At 37.1% G+C, this 22,406-nt stretch overlaps 1 protein-coding gene across 1 annotated transcript in view; it reads left to right on the top strand.

Annotated features, from left to right (window-relative positions):
• LOC107585055 (histone deacetylase 5-like) overlaps window positions 1–22,406 on the top strand; it is a 57,194-nt gene that overhangs the window by 4,640 nt on the left and 30,148 nt on the right. The window contains exons 2-3 of the mRNA XM_016271894.1: window positions 20,961–21,241; window positions 21,320–21,464. Of these exons, the coding sequence (XP_016127380.1) occupies window positions 20,961–21,241; window positions 21,320–21,464 (426 nt within the window). The remainder of the gene's footprint in view (window positions 1–20,960; window positions 21,242–21,319; window positions 21,465–22,406) is intronic.

Here is a 22,406-nt window from a genome sequence, read left to right as displayed (position 1 = left end):
TTATCTGACTGAAAATATGTGACTGTAAAACAGCCCTAGAGAATAAAAGAACACTTTAGAATGTAACATTAAACAGTTGAATTCAAAAGGAAGAAAACCCCTGCTAAGATTAAACGGCTGTGATTGGAAAGAAATTCAGACAATTGAACCTCCTTTGTTCTGTGGTCTAATAGCAGTTTGTATTATGTCAATCACTTCAAACAAAAGCAAAGAACAGTATCTTTCAAATCAGTGACAAAAAAACTCCCAACTCTGAAGCCGAAACATTGCATAAATGCATTGAATCGGGTGCGGATTTAGAAATCAATGGCATGGCTTTGACATAAATATGTCACATCCTGATGCTGGTGGTCCCCTGGCTCACCTACACTCATTAGATGCTTTAGATATGATGTCATTTATGTTACTCTCATAAAGCACATATTAATATCTCTGGCAAATTTCCTAAATGTCAATGCGGCATGCAAACAATGCTACATCAATGATACTGGGTGGCGGGTTGGGCATGCACGTGGCATCTGAGTTATATGCCAAAACTAGCTAATGGATTTAGCCAAACAGTCTGGAATTGTCATGCAAGGCCATGCTGCCATTTGGCACGGGAAAATGTTGCCAATAGATGGTCATGTAAAAAAGGCCCTGACTCACTGTTAAAGTCTATGTGAAACACAAAGTACTATGGTTGCAACTCATTGCACTTCTGTAATCTGTTGTATTTCTTGAATATTAAACATTTGTTTTTATCTGTGTTTTTTCTGCTGGCTTACAAGTTGGGGCATTTGTTTCGATTTTTAACATTTTTACAAGTCCCACCACCAGAGAATGGTCGATGTTTATTTTTAGTAATATCTTTTTTTTTTTTTTTTTTTTTTTTTTTTAAAATTTTTTTTTTTTTTTTTTTTTTTTTTTGCTAGAAAATGGTTTCCTCAACAAACCATGCGATTTTAGGTGTCATGAGTTAAGAGTTAGAGAACACTTAAGGGGAAAACATTGAATGTAGCCTATGTTAATTTAAGCTGTCAAACCACAAAAAGACCTTTATTATAAAAATATTATCTATTTTTTTATTTTTAAGGTTTTGTTTGCATTTGATGGAAAATTATGTAAGTGGCATGAAAGAATTGTTAAATTTATTATTATTATTATTGTTATTACATTTGTTCACTTTTTGTCACAAGCTGCAAATGATGCAGCTATAATATAGCCACATGAATAAAACACTCTATTACTGGAAAACGTATTGGTATGTAGTAGGGCTGTGCAAAAAAATCGCAGGCGATTCATTGCCGATTTTGAATGTGATTTTGTGTAGCTTGTCAGTGAACTACGGCTCTGTGTAGTAAATGCCGCTCCATCTGAACGCACGTGCTGGAGATTTACTACTAATCACCAGAAGCAGCTTTACTGACGAGATTCGCATGAAAATCGCATTCAATTTTTTGCCCAGCCCTAGTATGTAGTTTTTAACACATTCTTAATAATGCTTTCATTTATGCTTCAGAATGTTTGGAGTGGAGGAGCTAAAAAGTAAGATAGGTTGACCACAAGGAAAATCGTTTCAGAAAGACTTTTTTTTTTTTTTTTGGAACGAATAATTGCAGAAATAATAAATAGGGTGAATTCTGACTTTGTAAGTACAAGTGTAAGGTAAAGTTAAGAGCTTTTTATTCTTGAACAATAATGTGCATACCAAGTTTGCCTACTTCTTATAGTCACCAAAATTAAGAACTCCTCTAAATTTAGCCGTATCGTTCAACTATGTCTCCCCAGTGATGCCCCGTGCTATAATAAGCACCAGGCATGTCGTGGCTGTTTACAGGCCTATGGTCTCACCCCCATGTCTTGAATGGCAACTGGAGCTTTTATTGGGCACTATAGGGAATGCATCAGCCCCACCCACTTTATAGCCTTTCAACACCTACTTTGAGGTCTATTCTCAAACTGCAGTGCACTTCATGTCATGGTTGACAGACGATCTAAATGAAACAAACATGAGTCAGTCAATCAATGATTCAGACACTGATTCAGTGGATGATTCAAATGATCAGTTGTTTATCTGTTGCTCTTTCTTGTCTTGCAGTTATCGATGTTGCATTCGTGTAGGTGTTCATTTGACAGGTTACAAAAGTGCCTCATCGACAACAATGGGAGAAGGATGCAAAAATGAGAAAAATATGCTCAACATGGAAAACAATGAATATTAAAATGTACTCCAGCAGTAGTTTGTTATCAGGAGATCATAGCGGACATTGGAGACATTCAGTTTAGACTGAGGACATTGTGCAGCCTAGTGGAAATAGAAGATGTGTATATACTCCAAGCTGTTCTGTTTCTACCCTACACATGAGCTAATAATATCTCACTGGTCTCATTTTACTATCTTCTATTACTGGGTTTTAGTATATGATAGTCCTATTATGGTGCTCAGGGATATTTCTGGAGGCAAGATATTATTGTAGACAACAGCATGTATAAATTTGGTGAGTGGTGAGGCCTCTTTACAGCAAGTCTGTTCTTGATGTCATTGTTGGTAGAGTGTTCAAGATGGTTGCTAGTGCATCGCTAGGTGGTTTCTGGGTGATTTCTTATGGCCTACTGTAAGTCAGAATCGCCACATCGGTGTAAATCCAGTGTAATTTATTTGCCCAATTAATCATCATTTACTCATTTATAGAAATGGGTACTGAGAACTGGTATTTTTTTGTACCGGTACGTTATTAGGTCGGTACCGGAGTACAGATAAGCTTCAGGACAAACAATACTGTTATCGATACTTGCGTTGTTTTATCTCAGTATACTTCAATGTTAACGACGAATTAGAAGTTGCTGCTTGTCATTTCCCTTCACTGAATTATGTGGCCTATGTTTTCTCGATGTGCGTGTGATATCCATGCGCATATGCGGTATGTGTTTGTGTGCAATCAGTCATGGCGGCAAGAGTGAAACGTTCGAAAGTGTGGGCTCACGTTACAAAACTAAGCGACACCAGTGTCAGATGCAATATATGCAGTGGTGTAATAGTGAACGAAGGAGGCAACACGAGTAATATAATGAAATATTTATTAACAAAACACAACGTCTACCTCAAGCAATGCGCTGTATTATGTCTCGTGGCTCCAGCTCCAACTGCAACTCGCGAGACACATTCACGTCAAATGTCAATTCAGCGGTAGAGTTACTCTCACGAGACACTGCACTTATTTGCAATCACAAAAGTACATTACAGTGGTGTGTGAAAGTGTTGGCCCCCTTCCTGATTTCTTAGCCATGCAGACCATTTTTGCTCAGTCTCTTTCTTATGGTGGAGTTATGAACACTGACCTTAACCGAGGCAAGTAAGGCCTGCAGTTCTTTGGATGTTGTTGTGTGGTCTTTTGTGACCTCTTGGATGAGGTCGCTGTGCTCTTAGGGTAATTTTGGTCGGCCAGCCAGTCCTGGGAAGGTTCTCTACTGTTCCATGTTTTTGCCATTTGTGAATAATGGCTCTCACTGTGGTTCGCTGGAGTCCCAAAGCTTTAGAAATGGCTTTATAACCTTTTCCAGACTGATAGATCTCAATTACTTTCTTTCTCATTTGTTTCTGAATTTCTTTGGATCTCGGCATGATGTCTAGCTTTTGAGGATCTTTTGGTCTACTTCACTTTGTCAGGCAGGTCCTATTTAAGAGATTTCTTGATTGCGAACAGGTGTGGCAGTAATCAGGCCTGGGTGTGGCTAGAGAAATTGAACTCAGGTGTGATAAACCACAGTTTTAACAGGGGGGCAAACACTTCTTCCCACAACATGTAGTTTTGGATTTTGTTTTCCCTTAATAATAAAAACCTTCTTTTAAAAACTGCATGTTGTGTTCACTTGTGTTATCTTTGACTAATATTTAAATTTGTTTGATGATCTGAAACATTAAAGTGTGACAAACATGCAAAAAAATAAGAAATCAGGAAGGGGGCCAACACTTTTTCACACCACTGTAATTGCGTGTGCTTTAAGGCCTTGCCGGTAAAACATTTTATTCGCATGCTGTTCTAACATGTGCTTATTCAGAGCGCGTACACCCGAAGCATCCGTACACTAAAAGGCCGGTCAAACAGCACCTGATTACTTGGTTATCTTAGTTATCGTCTGATTGCGATAATACTGTCAAAAACACACAAGGTTTAACGTTACATATAAACACAGTTAGTTATGTTTGAAGTGAAAGTAAACAGTTGAGAGAGAAATGGGTGCGATTGTCATTAAAGGGATAGTTCACCCAAAAATTTTAATTCTGTCATTATTTACTCAGTCATGTTGTACCAAACATGTATTAATTTGTATTTCTTGTGCTGAACACGAAATAAGATATTTTAAAGAATGTGGGTAACCAAACCGTTGCTGGTCCCCACTGACTTTAATAGTAGGGGAAAAAAATGAAAGTCACTGGGGACCAGCAACTGTTTAGTTTCCCACATTCTTCAAAATAACTTTTTATGTTCAACAGAAGAAGAAACTCATTCAGGTTTAAAACAACTTGAGAGTGAGTAAATGATGACACAATTTTCATTTTTGGGTGAACTATTCCTTTAATGTTAATAAAATAAAACACAAAGAGAAGAATAACTCACTGCTCTTGACTGAAGAACTTTAATACTGTTGGTAAAGTTCAGCAGTAATAAAATAACTTGACATTTTCAACAACTTTTCACTTCATCTTCATCTTTTTGCACCAAATAGTATCGATAACAGTATCGATAAGTACCGGTATCGATAAGCAGCATCGGTATCGATCAAATGTAAACGATACCCATCCCTACTCATTTATAAGGCAAAATTTCTCAGTGTCCAATTCTCCTCAACAAACTGCATGATATTAGGTGTCATCAGTTAAAGAGGCAGAGAATACACTGGATGAGAATGAAAGTCAACAGCTGATGAAACTTAAAATATTCAATAAAGATGCTGTGCAAACAGAACAATTAGAAAGTACAATGTTTATTATTAATTTTCTTTTTATGTGGCTTAGGCTTTAATTAAGCTGTCAAACAACAGAGGGACATTTATTATATAAAAAAATAATAATAATTGTTTCTTCAATTTTTTTAAATGTGACCTATTATGCCCCTTTTTACAATACGTTATGTAAGTATCATGTGTCCCCAGAATGTGTCTGTGAAGTTCAGCTCAAAATACCCCACAGATCATTTATTATATCGTTTTGAAAATGGCTGTTTTGAGTGGAAGCAGAAACACGCTGCTTTCGCGCATGTCTCTTTAAATGCAAATGAGCTGCTCCTCCCCGCCCCCTTTTCCAGAATAGGGCTGTGCCTTTACAGCTCGATACTCTGATAAAAAAACATCTGTTTGGTTTTGATTATCATGTCTATTGCACTGAAATCATGCATTTTAAACCATATTAGTTAAAATTTCTGATAGTCTGTAGGGTTTTCTGAGCCCACGCACAGAAAGTGGCTGTCACATGCCATGCAAGTACTAAAATAAGTTCTGTTTCATGTCTTATAGCACTTAAACTTTCAAATACACACAAGTTTACATACACAAGTTACAAAAACAGTTGGTTATGTCTGTGAAGGTAAACAGCTGGGAAAGAAATGACATGTTTATATTAGATCTGTGTGGCAGTAGCAATATACTGTAAAGAAATCAATAAATCCACTGCTCTCTTGTCTCCTCTGAGGCTGGGACTCGTCTGTGCAGCCAAAGACAGAACAGTTAGCATGCTTTGTTCGAACTTTCGCCATGGCATTAGAACTGGTACACCGTTGTCGCGGGTGAAAACACAATGGCGGCGCCGTAGGTGGAAACGTGTGGATTAAGGCACAGTAATATTATAATAAGATCCCATTTCTATGTCACGGTGGGAGTGAAATCTGAGCGGCCCATTTTTTTCACAAGTTTGCAGAGAAAGGCTTTTCAAAAAATTTTGGGGGGTTGTTCTTTTTCACATTTTCTGGGTCGGTAGATGTACCGGGGACCCGATTATAGCACTTGAAACACGGAAAAAGTCAGATTTTCATGATATGTCACCTTAAAGGTTTTGTTTGCATTTAATGTAAAATTATGTAAGTGGCGTGAAAAAAGTTGTGTGTGGCCTTCAAATTTCTACCTTGGTGCCATCGATGGGCACTCAATAAAGGCACCGATGTGCACACATTCATATAAAACAATGGTTTTGAATTTTTGGCTGCTCTGTGTGGGCCTGCCACATCCAATATTTCTATATTACTACATCTGATGTGTTTCGATTCTCAGTTTCAGTCATTTGTACTGGAAGATTTTGTCGGAAAGGTGCTCTCTATTATTTAACCTGTCTGAGGATATGCATTTCATCTTTGTCGCATGATGCCTGGGCTCTAGTGACGGGCGCCGCCAACTTTTTTTTCATGCGCCAGCCATGGTTTATTTGATATTCTGCTAGCGAAGAATGACTTGCTGCCACTTTTTCATTTTGGCCTACCTCCTCATCATTATTTCCCTTCTCATCTTAATAAGTGATCGCAGAAAGCATGGTTCAGACTGTTCAAAGATGCATGCGGTCCATTTTGTTGTTCTTGCCTCTTGCCAAATGACCCATGACTTTAAATTCCTGATATCTTTTAATATCCTTTACTGGAAATAGTTTCATAAGAAAAGAAATAACCTTTCTACGACGCATGCCATCAAACCCCTCAGGAGCTGTGTAGAGTAGAGGCTCCTATTCAAATATCTAGTTCCTGCTCCGGCTTTGCCAACTGCCAGTCTCCCAAATGCTAGTGTTGGGAAAGGGTTTATAAAAAGAATCGAAAGTGCTGTGGGAATTCGGGCTGTTGTGGGTGAATTTTTGCACCCACCAGAAGCAGTTCACTCCAGAGAAGTCATTGAAACCGCTTATTTTGGTGGCATTTTGTCAGGAATGGTCCTTTTGTGAGCCACCTGTTTCTCTGGTGTTGAGACTGAATTGGAATAATGTAAATGGTCATAATTAAATGATAATTTCTGAAGGTTCTGGTTCTGGGGGAGTTTTTCCTCCATCAACCACAAAATGCTCTCAAAGTAGTGTTGTGAAAGTCCTGCTAGCAGCGTTTGAAAATGAATCAATAATAATAAAAAAAAAAAATTCACCACCTTAATATATATTTCACGTCTTTTTTGAAGAAAAACCCCCTCTTTTTCTGATGGAATACACCCTGTGACCCCCTCTTTGCTTCTTTCTAAAAAGCACGTTCAAGTTTACCCAGAAAACAACATTCCTCTCATGCAAGTGTTTGACGTCAATGCTGGTGCATTTATAGAACCTGTAAACAGTGGCCGGCACTCAGCCTGCTACTTAGCGATGACATTTCATCGTCTGAATGTTTATGCTTTGCATGCGGCTTCTTCTTCTTCTCTGCTTTTTTTCCTGCTCATGAAAGGTTGTCCCATTTGAACTAGAGCCTTAAGGAATGGTGGTTGGGCATACGCAGCTCATGGATGATTGGTAGAGGTTTCGCTGTTGAATGGGACACTGTTTTGAGGCTGATGGAGAAGGAGGGGGTGATGGGAAATTGAGTAGGTGGCCCAAGCTTAGTGCCATGTGATGCCTACTAGGGTTGGGCGATGTCTACCAAATTGGCATTGGACGATGTCTACAGTGAAACATCGTGATGGACGATGACATCGGGGGTCGGGGGTCGTGGTTAGGGGTGTGCCCGAAGCGTGAAACAAATAACGCATTATACAGAGCCACTAAAAGGTTAACCGTTTGCTAGCTGTAGCCTGTTGCAATACAGTACATGAAAGTTCACTTACCACATACACAGAGTAAGGAGAAATGTCTGATAGGACGATGGCGAATGATTTGCAGATCCTGAGCACTCCTGAGCACTGTTTGGCAACCGTAGCTGCCAGTCATTTACCATTTTTTTAACGGGACTTTTTTTACAGTGTGTTTTACAGTGTGTACCAGAGTTTTTTTTTTACAGTGCATTAATACTTTTATTTAGCACGGATGCATTAAAATTATCAAAAGTGACTGTAAATACATTTTATTAAAAAAGATTTTCTATTTCAAATTAAGGCTGTTCATCAAAGAATCCTGAAAAAATATATATCACAGTTTCCATAATTATTTTCTTTACATTTAGAGGTTCTTTGTCATGATTTAATATTCATCTAAGGTAAATTTATAACAATATTAATTTAATAATTGAATAACTCTGTTATAAGTAATATCCTTTTTGAGATATCCTGAATATCCGCCTGTGAAGCTAAAATTGTTGCTTATGTAAAATGACTGATATAATTTTTTTTTTTTTATTAACATTTATTTATTGGTATCTATCTATCAGCCATAGCAGCCTTAACTAGTCTACTTTTTAAAACTAGTCAACATGCAAGTAGGAATAAAAATTGAGTCTAGCGATTAGTGCATACATGCAGAAATTGGCGTGATATCCCAATACCGTTAGCCCCTCTTTTCTCAACTGTTTCGTAAATAATTAAAAGGCCAACAGTAAAAATAAAAAACTCTTCTCTTTGCTACAATTGAGAATAGCACCATTCGGTGTGCGTGACATGAACAAATCGACATGCATTAGCCGATAAATGCTGTTGATTTCCAGCAGTGTCATTATCCACTTTAATTGACGTCATCGTGCGCATGTCTTATAGATCAAGAGTTGTTATGAACGAACATCATGCGGTGCACAAGCCCTCTATTTCCCTTTTTTACAGCTGTCTTTTTTTTTGGGCTTCCACCAAAGAACTGCTGGTTTCTTGTTTTCTCAGAGCGAGGGGATCTACCCCTCCTTTTGCCCTGCCAAGGCATCGGAGGTTCCTGGGGCCCATAAATCACACTGGCTATTTGTAACTCTCCCTTACCAGCTTGAAACCCCAAGTTTAAGCTGCCAAGAAGCTCCTCCAAAGGATGTAAATATCACACAGCTTTCCTGCACCTCTTTTTTTGTTTGTTTTTTCTTTTTCTTTTTTTTTTTCACCTCCCCATCCACAGTTTTGGTGGCAATGTCGCCAAACCATTGGCTGGATCTGACCGACTCCATTTGATTCTCTCTTTCTCTCTGCGAGTTCCCTCGCGCTCGTTCATCTATGTGCCGTTAACAAGGAGAGGATGCAGAACCGATTTGACAGGGCAGCCTACCGCACGTCGCTATGTGCTATTTCTGGAAAGCAATATTCATGCTTTTTTTTCTCTCTCTCTCTCTCTGCCTTTCCATCTCTCCCGCTCGTTTCTCTGAAGCGTAGCTGGTGTACCGTTGCTAAAGAAAATAACCATGACGTAAGCCGGGCTCTCTGCAAAATAGACTTTAAAACAGGGGGATGGTAGAAAGCGCCTGTAGAGCTCAAATAATAAACGGTTCCTCCAGGGAGGCTGCGGATGCAGGAACCCGTTTCAGTCAAGAAAGCTGTAAAATCAATACGAAACCGCAAACTATTTATAAAAATGAAGCACATTTAAGGGAAAAGCAATCAGTCCTGTCGGTTCGGAAAACGTCAGCCTTGCACTAAAGTCTTAATTGATTGATTGCAACTTTTTCTTACAGCGATTATTTGCTCATTGCCGTGTGGTTTCCACTGACAGCTTTTATTTGAAGGCAAACCACCATGGACTCCTAATACATTTAGCTTTTTTTCCATTCTGTCCTGAAGATTGTTGGTTTATAGTACACATTTATCTCACTCTTGCCGCAGGTCTGTGTGTGTGTGTGTGCATGGTCTCTGTTTTAATAAATCACAGGTCTGCACTTTCTCAGCCTCTAGTTTGTTTCTGTACTGGGGAAACATGTCCCATGATTCACTGCTGTGTCCCAAAGCTTACCAACAGAGACTCTTCTGCAGAACAGAGGGAAGTGCAGGCACATTTATTAATGACTGTCCTTGAGGTCCTACTTCAGTGTCCTACGTCCATACTTCTCTTGCTCACTTTTTCTCCTTATATGTATATAGAATTATTATTAGAATATATTTCAACATTTAAAAACATTTCAAATTTAAATATAATTTACATATTTAAAAACTTTCCCATAGCTTTTTTTAAAGAAATTCATGTTTTTATTTCGCAAGGACGCAGTAAATTGATCCTTGCAGTTTGCGACAGTAAACAAATTTGTAATGTTACAGAAATTTGAAAAAATCCTCTTCATCAAATAATCCTGATTTATTTTGAGATTTAATTAGATTAATTAATCAACACCATGTAATTAATTAGAAAAAAAAATTTAACCGACGGACATATATATATATATATATTAGTGATGTCAATCGATAAATTTTATTTTACTAATTAATCGCACATTTTTCTGAAATTAATCGCAACACATCTCACCTAACATTATTAAAGTTTTTAAATACACTTTTATATTGTAATAATTTCACATTCAGTCTTCAAATTAATGTAGAAACAACATAAATATATATTTGTTAACACCGTTAAACTGGAAAAATGAATCGCCTGCATTAACACACTCATTTTGACAGCATTAATACACACACACACACATTGGAGCATCCCTACTCTTTTTCTTTCCCTGTACATTCTCTTTGTCATCGTCTCTCTTTGTCTCTGCACAACAGGGCTTTGGACTAACTGCTAAAATAAAGCTCCCCTGGCTGGAATGAAAGCAGGAAATGGTGTCAGCAAATTGTGTCAGCTGTAAGTTTCTCTTTCAACTGAGCTCTGAAAACAAAAGGACAGCCCTTCGGGAGAAAGGACAGGAGAGCGTTAGGTTGTGGCTGCCATGAGGGACGACGTCCCTGAGGATATAGCGGTTAAATGTCAAATTAAACACTGTTTTTCACTGGAAAGTTATCCTTCAAAATGTTTCAGTGTTTCAACGTCATTGTCAGAATATTATCTAGTTTAGATCACAGCACATCAGTTAACATCTATGGATTGTCCATGCTTGCAATCCCTGGGCGGAGCTTTTATCACATTAATAATAGGCTATCAGCATGATTTTCATGAGAGTCCCCAGGTCAAAGGCCATCTTTGTAAAGAAACTGCACACCGCGTTTATTACCGATGTCTATAGCAAGATGGGAAAGAGCTAGCAGTGTGCGAGAAAGAGATGCACAGAGAGCCGCCTGGAAATGTAGCATCCTAAAATAGATTCGCGCACTTTTAAAAGCGCAGCGTGCCCCCCATCCCCCTCCTCCCCCCACCGCTCCCCCAGAGCATTATTAATCCAGGGCTATTTATAACTGCGCTTTTCGCAGGCAGACTGTGTTCTGTCGCTGCCCGTGTTTAATCTCTTCTGGGAGTGAAGGGGAGGATGGGGGCCGGGGAAGATGAGGAGGAGGCGAAGGTGTAGAGGAAAGCGAGGAAGACAGGGGGAAAGAGTTTGAAGCCAGGAAAGACCCCCTGCTACGGTGGAAATGGGGCAGTTATTTCAATACATAGCCTGAAAAAGACAAGGGAAAAGGCAGTATGATTTCTTCTTTGGATTTCTTTGTTTTGACCAAAATGTTAAAGAGAATTCCTTAGTGTGATAAACAACCTCCCGAAATCTGACTATTGCACGTTTGGGTCTCTCCAGATGCTTGTCTGCTGTGATTGTGGAAGTAGGTGTAGGAAAGTGTTTAGAGGAAATAGGCATCTTGAACCTCAGAATGAGAATGGACAGATTTACAGACGGCTTTTGACTGCAGAATTTTTCACCTGTATCGAAGAACTACAATGATAGTAACAAAGCACAGATCCTCCATCACATGAAAAATACCCTGCAAGTAAAGAATCAATTATTATAATTATTTTTAAAGATATATTTTTTTTATATATATATTTTGTATATGTTATATATATGCTAATGCTATAATAATAATAATAATAATAATAATTAGTATTATTATTGATGTTGTTGTTGTTGTTATTAAATAAATAAATAATAATTATTATTATTTGTTATTATTTATTTTACTATGTTTATACACATGAAATCAGCAATTGTTCATTTATTTATTTACTTGTTTAACCAGGAAGGTCCCATTGAGATACAATATCTCTTCTACCAGGGAGTCCTGGTCAAGATAGACAGCAAAGGTCAAAGTTACAAAGAAATACACATCACCACAGAATGAACAAACATAAAACACAATTTTATAAAAACAATACAAATCCTATTTATCCTAGTTATTAAAACATGTACACTGTTCTATGTAAACAGACTTAAAAATATTTTTAAACCTAGCGGGAGATGGTACAGATTCCATATGTGTTAAGTGGGAGAACTTGCACAATTGGTGGCTGACTAAATACTTTTTTGCCCCACTGTATATACTGTGGTAATTTACCCACTAAAGCTTTTAAAATAAAAATTAACTTATGTTTTTTTTCTCCTTAAGCACAATGAAGTCCATTTTGTCATTTTATATAGATTACAGTGATGTGTGCGGACACTTGTACCAGTAACAAATCGTAAAGCAGCATGATAAACTACATGCAATTTTTTCAAAACATTCAGAAGTGCATGCATATAAATTATATCAGCATAGTCCAATACTGATAGAAGAGTACTTTCCACTAAACCTTTTCGAGCAACAAAGAAGAAACATTTTTTTAAACGAAAATAAAAACCTAACGTTGGTCTCAATTTCTTTAAAAGGCTATCGATATGAGAACTATAAGTCAGTTTATCATCGAGCCAGGTACCAAGATATTCGTAAAATGCAACCCCTTTCAATCTGTGTACCATTTAACGTTTGAATCATAAAATCATTTAACGATAATCTGGATTCATGGTTGAAATGGCACTGATAATGGGGTGTAAAATAACTAAAAGATTTTTTTTTTATGGCAAAAACAATAGATAATTGCCTCTTCGGTGGCATTTGTCGGCCACATACGTCATCGAGACTCATTTAGGAAGAGTAACCATAATAAAATTGACTGTTATTCCTCATGAGTTGTAAAATACTGTCATTTCTTTCTTTAAAATCAAATGGTTATCTGTTTTTGTTTTTTTAAATGAGACCGTATCGATGGAGTATGCGGCTGACAAATGCAGCCTCCAAAATGAGACACAGCAAAAATGTCAGGCGATGAATCTGAAGATGCTAGTACATTTGATTTAATTTTGTTAGTACTTGTTGTTTCAATGCACAGCACCGGCCACTTCCATTGTAGTCAGATTCATTGATTATAACGGAAACTATTTACTTTTGACACGTTACGCATATTCACTGTGGATCTAGACAGGGTGTTGCGATTCCAAACAGTACTGTGTGCTCTAGTCTTACTGTCAAATTCAAACACGACTGAGCTGGGAATTGTGATTAACAACTGCCCAACTGCTTATAAACAAACTTCAGCTAACTGCTGCATAAGGAGATCAAGTGTAGATAAACACACACATATACAGTACACACACACTGGCACCTTGCTCTTAACTCCAGTGACATGGAGTGAGAGGAAGCTATTTCTAGTCCTTCCAGCAGGCGATTAGCGTAATCCAGGGAGTACGGTATAATCTGATGAAAGGTAAATCTGGCTACTCAAGCATTCTCTGGCCCTCTTCCAGACACTCCATTGATTAGTCCTGCCTGGCTTTTTATCCAAATCACATCACCCAGTTTTACTCTGTCTGTCGTCTCTCGTTCCTGTCCTCTTCTCTCTCGCTCACCCAACCTCACCCATAGCTTATGCAACACCTTCTTTTATTTTTAATGAGGAGGTACCTCTCTTTCTCTCTCACTCTTCTATTTTCATCCTGTCAGGTTGCAATGCTCTTACCTCGTTTTTAATACATGGTAAGTGCCACTGCAGAAATGGTTTTTGCTTTTTTATGCCTTTCCCTTGGAACACGATCACCATTGTCCTCATTTATGCATCACCTGTAAAAAAACAAAACAAAAAAAACATAGAAACTGTAATACAACATGGAAAGATGTGTATATGAATGTGTGCACAAATCATTTAAAAAATGTTGTCAGGCAAACTATTTATCTATTTAGTATTTAATTGTGCATGCTCATTTTACATTTAGATTACCTTTTCTGTCATCTAACACTCGAATGTAATTTCAAAAGCATTAATAATTTAATTAAAATTTAATATTTAGCAAATCTCTAAAGGATGAATATTCATTTTTCATACTTAACATTATTATATTGTGATGCATAAATTAGCTTGGAGAAGAATTGGTTTAGTGTTTAGTATTTTATATTACGTTTTTTTTTGACAAAATAATATAGAATTGTAATATCTGTCATTTAATGTTTAATTCTCGGCTTATTGGTGTTGTCCAGAATTTTAATATCGTGCATCCCTCGTATGATATTTTACATTGAAATTACCTAAACATCCTTATAAATGTGTTATTTAGAAGCACATTTTCAGTATTTAAAATTTAAATATATATTATTTTTTAAATTAACATTTTTTTTACAACGTAGATAGTTTTGCGTCTTAAGTAACTTTTATTTTATTTTAAAGGTCCCCTGAAATGCTTAGAAACATGCAGCGTTACTCTGTGTTGACCTCATTTGAACTAAAACAGGAAGACAGGGCGAGACATATCAAGCAGCCCCGCCCCTTTTTAAAATAGCCAATAGCATTTGTTTATATCACAGCTTGGGCTAGAGCCGTTGAGCTCCGTAAAGCCGCATTTGACAGGGTATACCAGCCACAATCTCATCCATATTGCTATAAAATATAGCATTCTGTGTAGAATTCAAATAGCTCCGATACATTTTGTGGTCTGCGCCGACTCGCGCATGTGATCCGCTCCGTGCTATCGTGTCTCTGGACCAGAGCAGAGTGTGTGTGCGGTGCGGTGGTTAGCGTGACACAGCGCAAAACCAGACTTCTTATTTTCCTCAATGGAAAGCATATTTACACTTTTTGAATCGTTCCCTGTCCCCTATATAGTGCACTACGTGCCATTCACTGCACAGCACACTGCCTTATATATAACCTTAAGACTAACATATTGATACTAACACACAAAAAACTTTAATTTTGATTTCATGGGGACTTTAAGGATGTTTACCCATTTTGACCAAAAAACAAGACAGAAATACTGATTATATGATCTTTTACGGTACACATCACGAACGCTTGACTCTGTTTATATCGGTCTGCAAGTGTGTGTATGTACACTACGTGTGGGCGCTACAGTAATCAGTTGAGTCTCCACTTTGGTAAGAGCTCTCTGAGGGAAATTGCCTGGAAACCCCCTCAGTCTGCCCAACCTCCACACTGAGGACTTCCTCGAAAACTCCAGTCCCAGAGTACCTCCCCTTTTTCTTTTTTTGTCCTTCATGTGTTTTTCATCTCCTCCTTTCAACTGAAAAACAGGTCCTTGATGAGTAACTACCAATTTGGAGGCGGGTGATATTTAAAATGGACGAGAAGTTTGAAAAAGGATAGACATTAGCTGTGACGGAATTGCCGTTTTCTTTTTTTGGACAGGAAGGAGTTGATAGGAAGGTTGTCTTTAATAGTCCCTATGCTTGCTAATTATCACCTCAAAGGAGTTTTCTGTAGGGATGTGGGAGTCTGTCACATAGATGTTGTGTTTGGACTGATTACTGATCTGTGGTGCTGCTACTGCATACACGCTAGACTGTGAACAAACATGTTAACAAAACATTTAATGGCTGTAACCAAGTTTCAGTATTAATAGAGCTAAGGAGTTAAGAGTCTAAGGAATGTTTCAGTCATAGGTAAATTCATTTGTTCATTCACCGGAATTGTTTGTTTATTTATGTATTTAGCTGGTGTTGTAAAACCATCAGTTGCTTCCATTCACTCTGGAACTACTCCACTCACTTTATATTCATTAAATATTTATTTCCTATTCTATTTTTGTTGTTTTTACAAAATAGCATATGGACAGACATGAAAAAAATTTACATTTTGCAACAAGGACACCATCAAATTTGCTTGGCTGATTCAAATTGCTACCTTGTGAGTCTTTTTGAGTGATTTATTTAAAGAACTGGCTCATAAATAGGGATGTGTTCCATAAATAATTTCATTAATGTTCAAATGAAAATTTACTGTTCAACTAACAGTCTGTGTAAACAATCCATTTAAAATTTCTTTCTTAAAGGGATAGTTCACACAAGAATAAAAATTCTGTCATGAATTACGTACCCTCATGCCGTTCCAAACCCTTAAGACCTTTGTTCATCTTCGGAATGGAAAGTCAATGTTTTCTTTGCGCACACAAAGTATCCTCATTGCTTCACAACATTACGGTTTAAGCACTGATTTCCCATGGACTATTTTAACGATGTCCTTACTACCTTTCTGGGCCTTGAACATGTCAGTTGTGTTGCTGTCTATGGAGGGTCAGAAAGCTCTCGGCTTTCATCAAAAATATCTTAATTTGTGTTCTGAAGATAAACGAAGGTCTTACGGGTTTTGAACGACATGAGTGTGAGTAATTAATGACAGAATTTTAATTTTTGGCTGAACTATCCCTTTTATCTGTGAATGAAACAATCAAATCCCATTCTGAATTCAAACTCAAGTACAAACTTAATAGCCTATTATAAACCAAATTCCTCAAATAATTGCTAACCCAAGTCAGCACACGTCAAGGTATTGTTGTTGCGCATCTAGGTTTGAACGTGATTCTCTTGTATGAAAATTACCTGTATTACCTGTACTACAAAATTGCAAGAAAAACTTGACAGCAACTATGTTATTTTAGGGTTTTCATTAAGTTGTTGATATAACATCTGCTGTTGAATGTTTTATTCATTATGTTGCCCTTTTAAGTCAGTATAACATTTTACTGGTATTTCCCTCATAATCCGTATTATAAGAAGCCTATAAGCAAGCTTAATTGTTATCTTAGTTTGATGTCAACTAGTAGTAACAGTATCGTTTAGTCTTCTAGTCTCGCATTGTGAATCAGACTACAGTGTTCACGCAGCTTGTTTATTTTTGCATGCAGCCCCTGAAGCCCATATTGCCTTAGTATTATTTCACAATACCCATCTTTATATCTTGTATATTCTGCATTTTATGTGGAATTCACCCATAATCTCACTATTTTAGCACTTGTGCTTCATTAGCTAAAGTTTTGAGTCATTTGTTGTAGACACCGTTGAACTTCATATATGGGAAGCACCCTGTTCTTCTCCTGGAAGACTGTAAGGTGTCTAGGGAAATCTATGCTAAGCTCATCTGGTCAGTAACAGGAGCGGTAGCCCTGGCGACCTCGACTGGCCAAGCTCTGACGTCAAAGGCTTGACACAGTCAATCGGTCCGAGGGTGTGAGTAAGGCTATATTTATCCCCGACTGATAAAGGGGGAGTAATCTGATTTTCATGTATCATTAGCTAAAGTTTTGAGTCATTTGTTGTAGACACCGTTGAACTTCATATATGGGAAGCACCCTGTTCTTCTCCTGGAAGACTGTAAGGTGTCTAGGGAAATCTATGCTAAGCTCATCTGGTCAGTAACAGGAGCGGTAGCCCTGGCGACCTCGACTGGCCAAGCTCTGACGTCAAAGGCTTGACACAGTCAATCGGCCCGAGGGTGTGAGTAAGGCTATATTTATCCCCGACTGATAAAGGGGGAGTAATCTGATTTTCATGTTAGCCGAACGCTTCCGCCAGGCATCCAGCGAAGAAACCAGATCATTAGCATGTTGGTAAACTTTAGCCGATGCTGGGAGGGCGAGCCGGGTGACGGTAGAGGCTGAGTGACATGTGGGTTAATGTGTTCTCAGTGGGGAGGGGCCCCCACATAGTGCTATCCTACCTCACACTTGAGTCCCTGCAGACTCAAGGACACCCTGATGACTCTTTGGCGTTTGAAGAGACGAAGTATAGCTTTGTACTATCCTAAGTGATGTGCCAATATTTAGCAATAAAGTAAAAATTATATTAGTGTACACCAATTCAAGAATTTAAAGTACTTCACTGCCATTGAAAAAAATGAATTGTTTGGCTGTCGAATTCACAGAGTATCTTGTCCTAAATAGAATGCAAGATTTAAATGAGCCCATCTCAAATCATTTGTGATGAAAAATAAATTATACCAGTAATCGCCAGGTAATGTTGTTTTTATAGTTTGCTTGTTGCGTAAGTAGGCCTATTGCCCCAAATTGGTTATTTTTTCATCTATTTACATATATGGTAATAAATGTGTTGATGGTGATGAAGGTAATGAATTATGCTAGATGCTAAATAGGGCTGTGATAATGCATTTATGAATTTGATCTTTACTTAATAAGCTAATGATTTTTGTCATAAAAGAAAAATCGATCATTTTAATGCTACAAATATAACCGTGCAACTTATGACTGGTTTTGTGGTCCAGGGTGACATATAATCTTTTGAAATAACTGACAAAATTTTTAGCAATGTCATCATAGTTTGTAAATATAGGTCTAAAACATATCATGCAAGTCGATCCAAAAAGTATCACAAAAATACATGATTTCTAGTCTAACACCGAGTTAGTTTATTTATCAGTCCAAAAATATTTTACAGAAAGCAATTCATAGATAATTCCTCAAATTACTCGATATTGTTGATGTATGTAACTTTAATGTGTACTTTAGTTTGTGAATTGAGCTGCATAATGCAAACCCATAAAGTGCCAAGCAAATCTTCAAAACAGTGTTAATTTTAACAGCAAATTTTGATTTAGCTTTAGTCATAGTCTTTAGACTAAAATGCCATGTAGATTTAGACATATTTTAGTCATCTGAATTGTTTTTAGTTTTAGTCTAGTTTAGACTTGTGCCGGTAGGCTATTCGGTAATGCGATATATCACGGTAATGCATGTGCACGATATTGTTATCGTGGGCACTTCTAAATACCGTGAATAATTATATATAACAAATTATTCAGAATTTTGAATGCATTTTAAGAATACTTTTCCCATAAACTGGTCAAAATGCACAACACCGCTGTATGGTGCGTGAAAGAGGGTGCGCACTCTGATGTAAATAAGCGCGGACGAGAAGCACATGGCGGAACATGTGAAAGACGCTCTGGATGAAAGCGCACTTTCACTCTCTGACAGCAGATGGCGCTAAACTGCAGAAATAATAATAATAATAATAATTCATTTAAATGCAGCGGTTACCCCTTAAACCCTGTAAACAAAGCAGCTGCACTACTTTCTGTTTCTGAATCATGTTTAAATGATTTAAACAGCCATTCAGATTTGTGTATTTGCTATGATGTTCATCGCCAAATACTTAAATATTTAGACTTAATAGGTTATTTATTTTCAATGAATAACTTCTGTAGCAAATGTAGCTATTGCTCATTGTGAATGTTAATGCATTAACTAAGGTTAACTAATGAGGTCTTATTGTAAAGTGATACCTATTGGTCTTTATAGTTCTCTTGCACTTTAATCTGTGTAAAACTTTTAACTTTATACATTTTTCTGTATTGCTTTATTGCATTTAAATGGTCAGTTATTTTTGTTATAATAAAAAAGTTATTAAACCGGTTATACTGTATTATGACAGCACTTTTTAAAAAAAACTAAATTTCAATATCGTGATAACAAATCATTCTAATATGCCGATTTGCTGCTCAAGAAACATTTCTCAGTATTATCAATGTTAAAAAATGTTATGCTGCTTAATATTTTTGTGGAAACGTGATACATTTAGGCTATTTTAGGATCCTTTGATGACTAGAGTTCCAAAGGACAGCATTCATTTGAAAGAGTAAAGGCATTTACAATGTTACAAAAGATTTCTGTCACTTTTGATTAATAAAACGTATTCATAAAGTAATAATAAAAGTCTTAATTGCTTTCAAAAAAATATTTCTGACCAGAATATTGAATTTTAAATAATTTTTTGTTTCATTTTGGTACTAAATTAGGTCCTGAAGCAGTCCAGTTTGTCCTTCAAAATCTCTATGATATAATTGTCACGTACATTATATATGTATATAGAGAAATTATATTCATTGTTATATTAAATAAACAAGTATTGTTTTTTTTCTTCCACTTGCAAGGTAATGGTTTAGCCTAATAGCTTGTACACTGTTCACAGATTAGCCTTTCAGCTTAGCATCTTATTAACCAATAGCCTTTGATTTGGCCTTCTGCAAAATAATTAACCTTCTATGTTAGCATACCATTAACTTTTTAGCTTGCTGACCTAGCATGTATAGGGCCCTATGAATTCTGTTTTATTTTTTCCCAAATTCCATTTAATTCTTTTTCCAAATTCCATTTTTTTACATTTTAATTTTTGTTTTAATGGTTAAATAAAAAAATAACCAAAAATTGTAATAATCAAAAGCAACTCTAATTAATTGATTAAAAAAATTGCTTTGTTTTTAGTTTATTTATTTATTTATTCAGATATTTTTTTCAGAAATACTGTGTTGTGTATTTACATTTTTTTGGTAAATAATTTGGCATATTCCGTAACATTCCACGTTATACATTAAATTCCATTTTTATTACTGGATTCTGCGATTCCGTCTGAGTTTTTTCACATCGCAAAATAGGGCCCTACAGGTATTTAAATTACTATAAAGTAGTGCTGTAATACTGTTAATTGCAATTGATCGCATCCAAAATACAAGTTTTGTTTACATAATATATGTGTGTGTGTTGTGTATGTTTATTATGTGTATATATAAATGCACACACATGCATGCATATATTTAAGAAAAATGTTATGTTCATATATTAAATATATTTATATATAATATACATTATATTAATATAAATATATACATGGAAATACATGGAAATATTTTCAAAATATATAATGTATGTGTGTGTATTTATATATGCATAATAAATATACAAAGTACACACATATATTATGTAAACAAAAACTCTTGTTTTGGATGCGATTAATCGCATATTATTTTCTACTGTTTGTTACTTGTAGTTAAAACTACTTCAAAAAGATACAAGGTAAGGTAAGTGTTTTAAATATGTAGAAGAACATGTTGTGGTGCATGAATTACACACATCATCTTTAAGGTTTAATGGGTTATCATAATTGTAATGACTCTCTTATTGATGTCTCTGTCTCTCCAGCAGTGGATGTGAAGACCTTGCTCCCCTCTGGGATGCAGAGTCCGGTGGGAGGTGGAGGAGATCAGAGCGGAGGCAGCGGAGGGCCGGTGGACCTGCGTACGGACCCGCGTCTGAGTGCGCTAAGCACGGTCGACCCGGCGATGAGGGAAAAACAGCTACAGCACGAGCTGCTCTTGCTCAAACAACAACAAGAGCTTCAGAAACAGCTATTGTTCGCCGAGTTCCAGAAGCAGCATGAGGTTTTGACGCGCCAACATGAAGTGCAGCTACAGGAACATCTGAAGGTATGACCCTTTCTGTCCTCTCTGTACACCTCATCTCCTTGAACTTTGAGTCTTGACTTCTGGACTCTTTCTAAACAGCAACAGCAGGAGATCCTTGCCGCAAAGCATCAGCAGGAGCTGGAGCAGAAGAGGAAGTTAGAACAGCAGCGTCATGAAGAGATGGAGAAGCAGAGACTGGAGCAACAGCTCATCATGCTACGGAACAAAGAGAAGGGCAAAGAGAGTACGTATCGCTCCATTAATCCATCCATTATATGCACTACAATAGATCTACAGTGAACTCGTTTCACAGCACGGTCGTCGCTCATCATTTCCTGTTGCTTATTCTGATGCTGATTTCCAAAATGCGAATAGTTTAAATGCACTGTTCACTAGGGATGCACCGATACCACTTTTTCCAGTACTTGCCCGATACGATACTTTTATTTTTGGTACTTGCCGATACCGAGTACCGATACCAATATTTTCATTGCATTTATAAATTTTTAAAATATTGGGTACAGAAACCAAAAGAGTATGTATAATGTTAGTTGATTAACTTCATTTATCAAATAGATAGTCAAGTCAAGTCACCTTTATTTATATAGCGCTTTTAACAATACAGATTGTGTCAAAGCAACTGAACAGCATTAATTAGGAAAATAGTGTGTCAATAATGTAAAAGGACAATAGTAAACACTAATTTTTTCAGTTAAAGACAGTTCATCATTGAATTCAGTGATGTCATCATCCAGCTCAGTTCAGTTTAAATAGTATCTTTGCAATCATTTGCAATCAAGTCAACGATATCGCCAGAAATGAAGTGTCCCCAACTAAGCAAGCCAGAGGCGACAGCGGCAAGGAACCAAAACTCTATCGGTGACAGAATGGAGAAAAAACCTTGGGAGAAACCAGGCTCAGTCCGGGGGCCAGTTCTCCTCTGACCAGACGAAACCAGGAGTTCAATTTCAGGCTGCAGCAAAGTCACATTGTGCAGAGGACTTGTCTGGTTCCTGTGGTCTTGTCCCGCTGGTCGTCTGAGACAAGGTCTTTACAGGGGATCTGTATCTGGGGCTCATCTAGTTGTCCTGGTCTCCGCTGTCTTTCAGGGCTGTGGAGGTCCTTTCTAGGTGCTGATCCACCATCTGGTCTGAATACGTACTGGATCCGGGTGACTGCAGTGACC

The sequence above is a fragment of the Sinocyclocheilus grahami genome, unplaced genomic scaffold (genome assembly GCF_001515645.1).
Source record: "Sinocyclocheilus grahami isolate Dianchi unplaced genomic scaffold, SAMN03320097.WGS_v1.1 scaffold66.1, whole genome shotgun sequence".
Classification (NCBI taxonomy): domain Eukaryota; kingdom Metazoa; phylum Chordata; class Actinopteri; order Cypriniformes; family Cyprinidae; genus Sinocyclocheilus; species Sinocyclocheilus grahami.
This window is presented reverse-complemented; position numbering and strand designations above follow the sequence as displayed.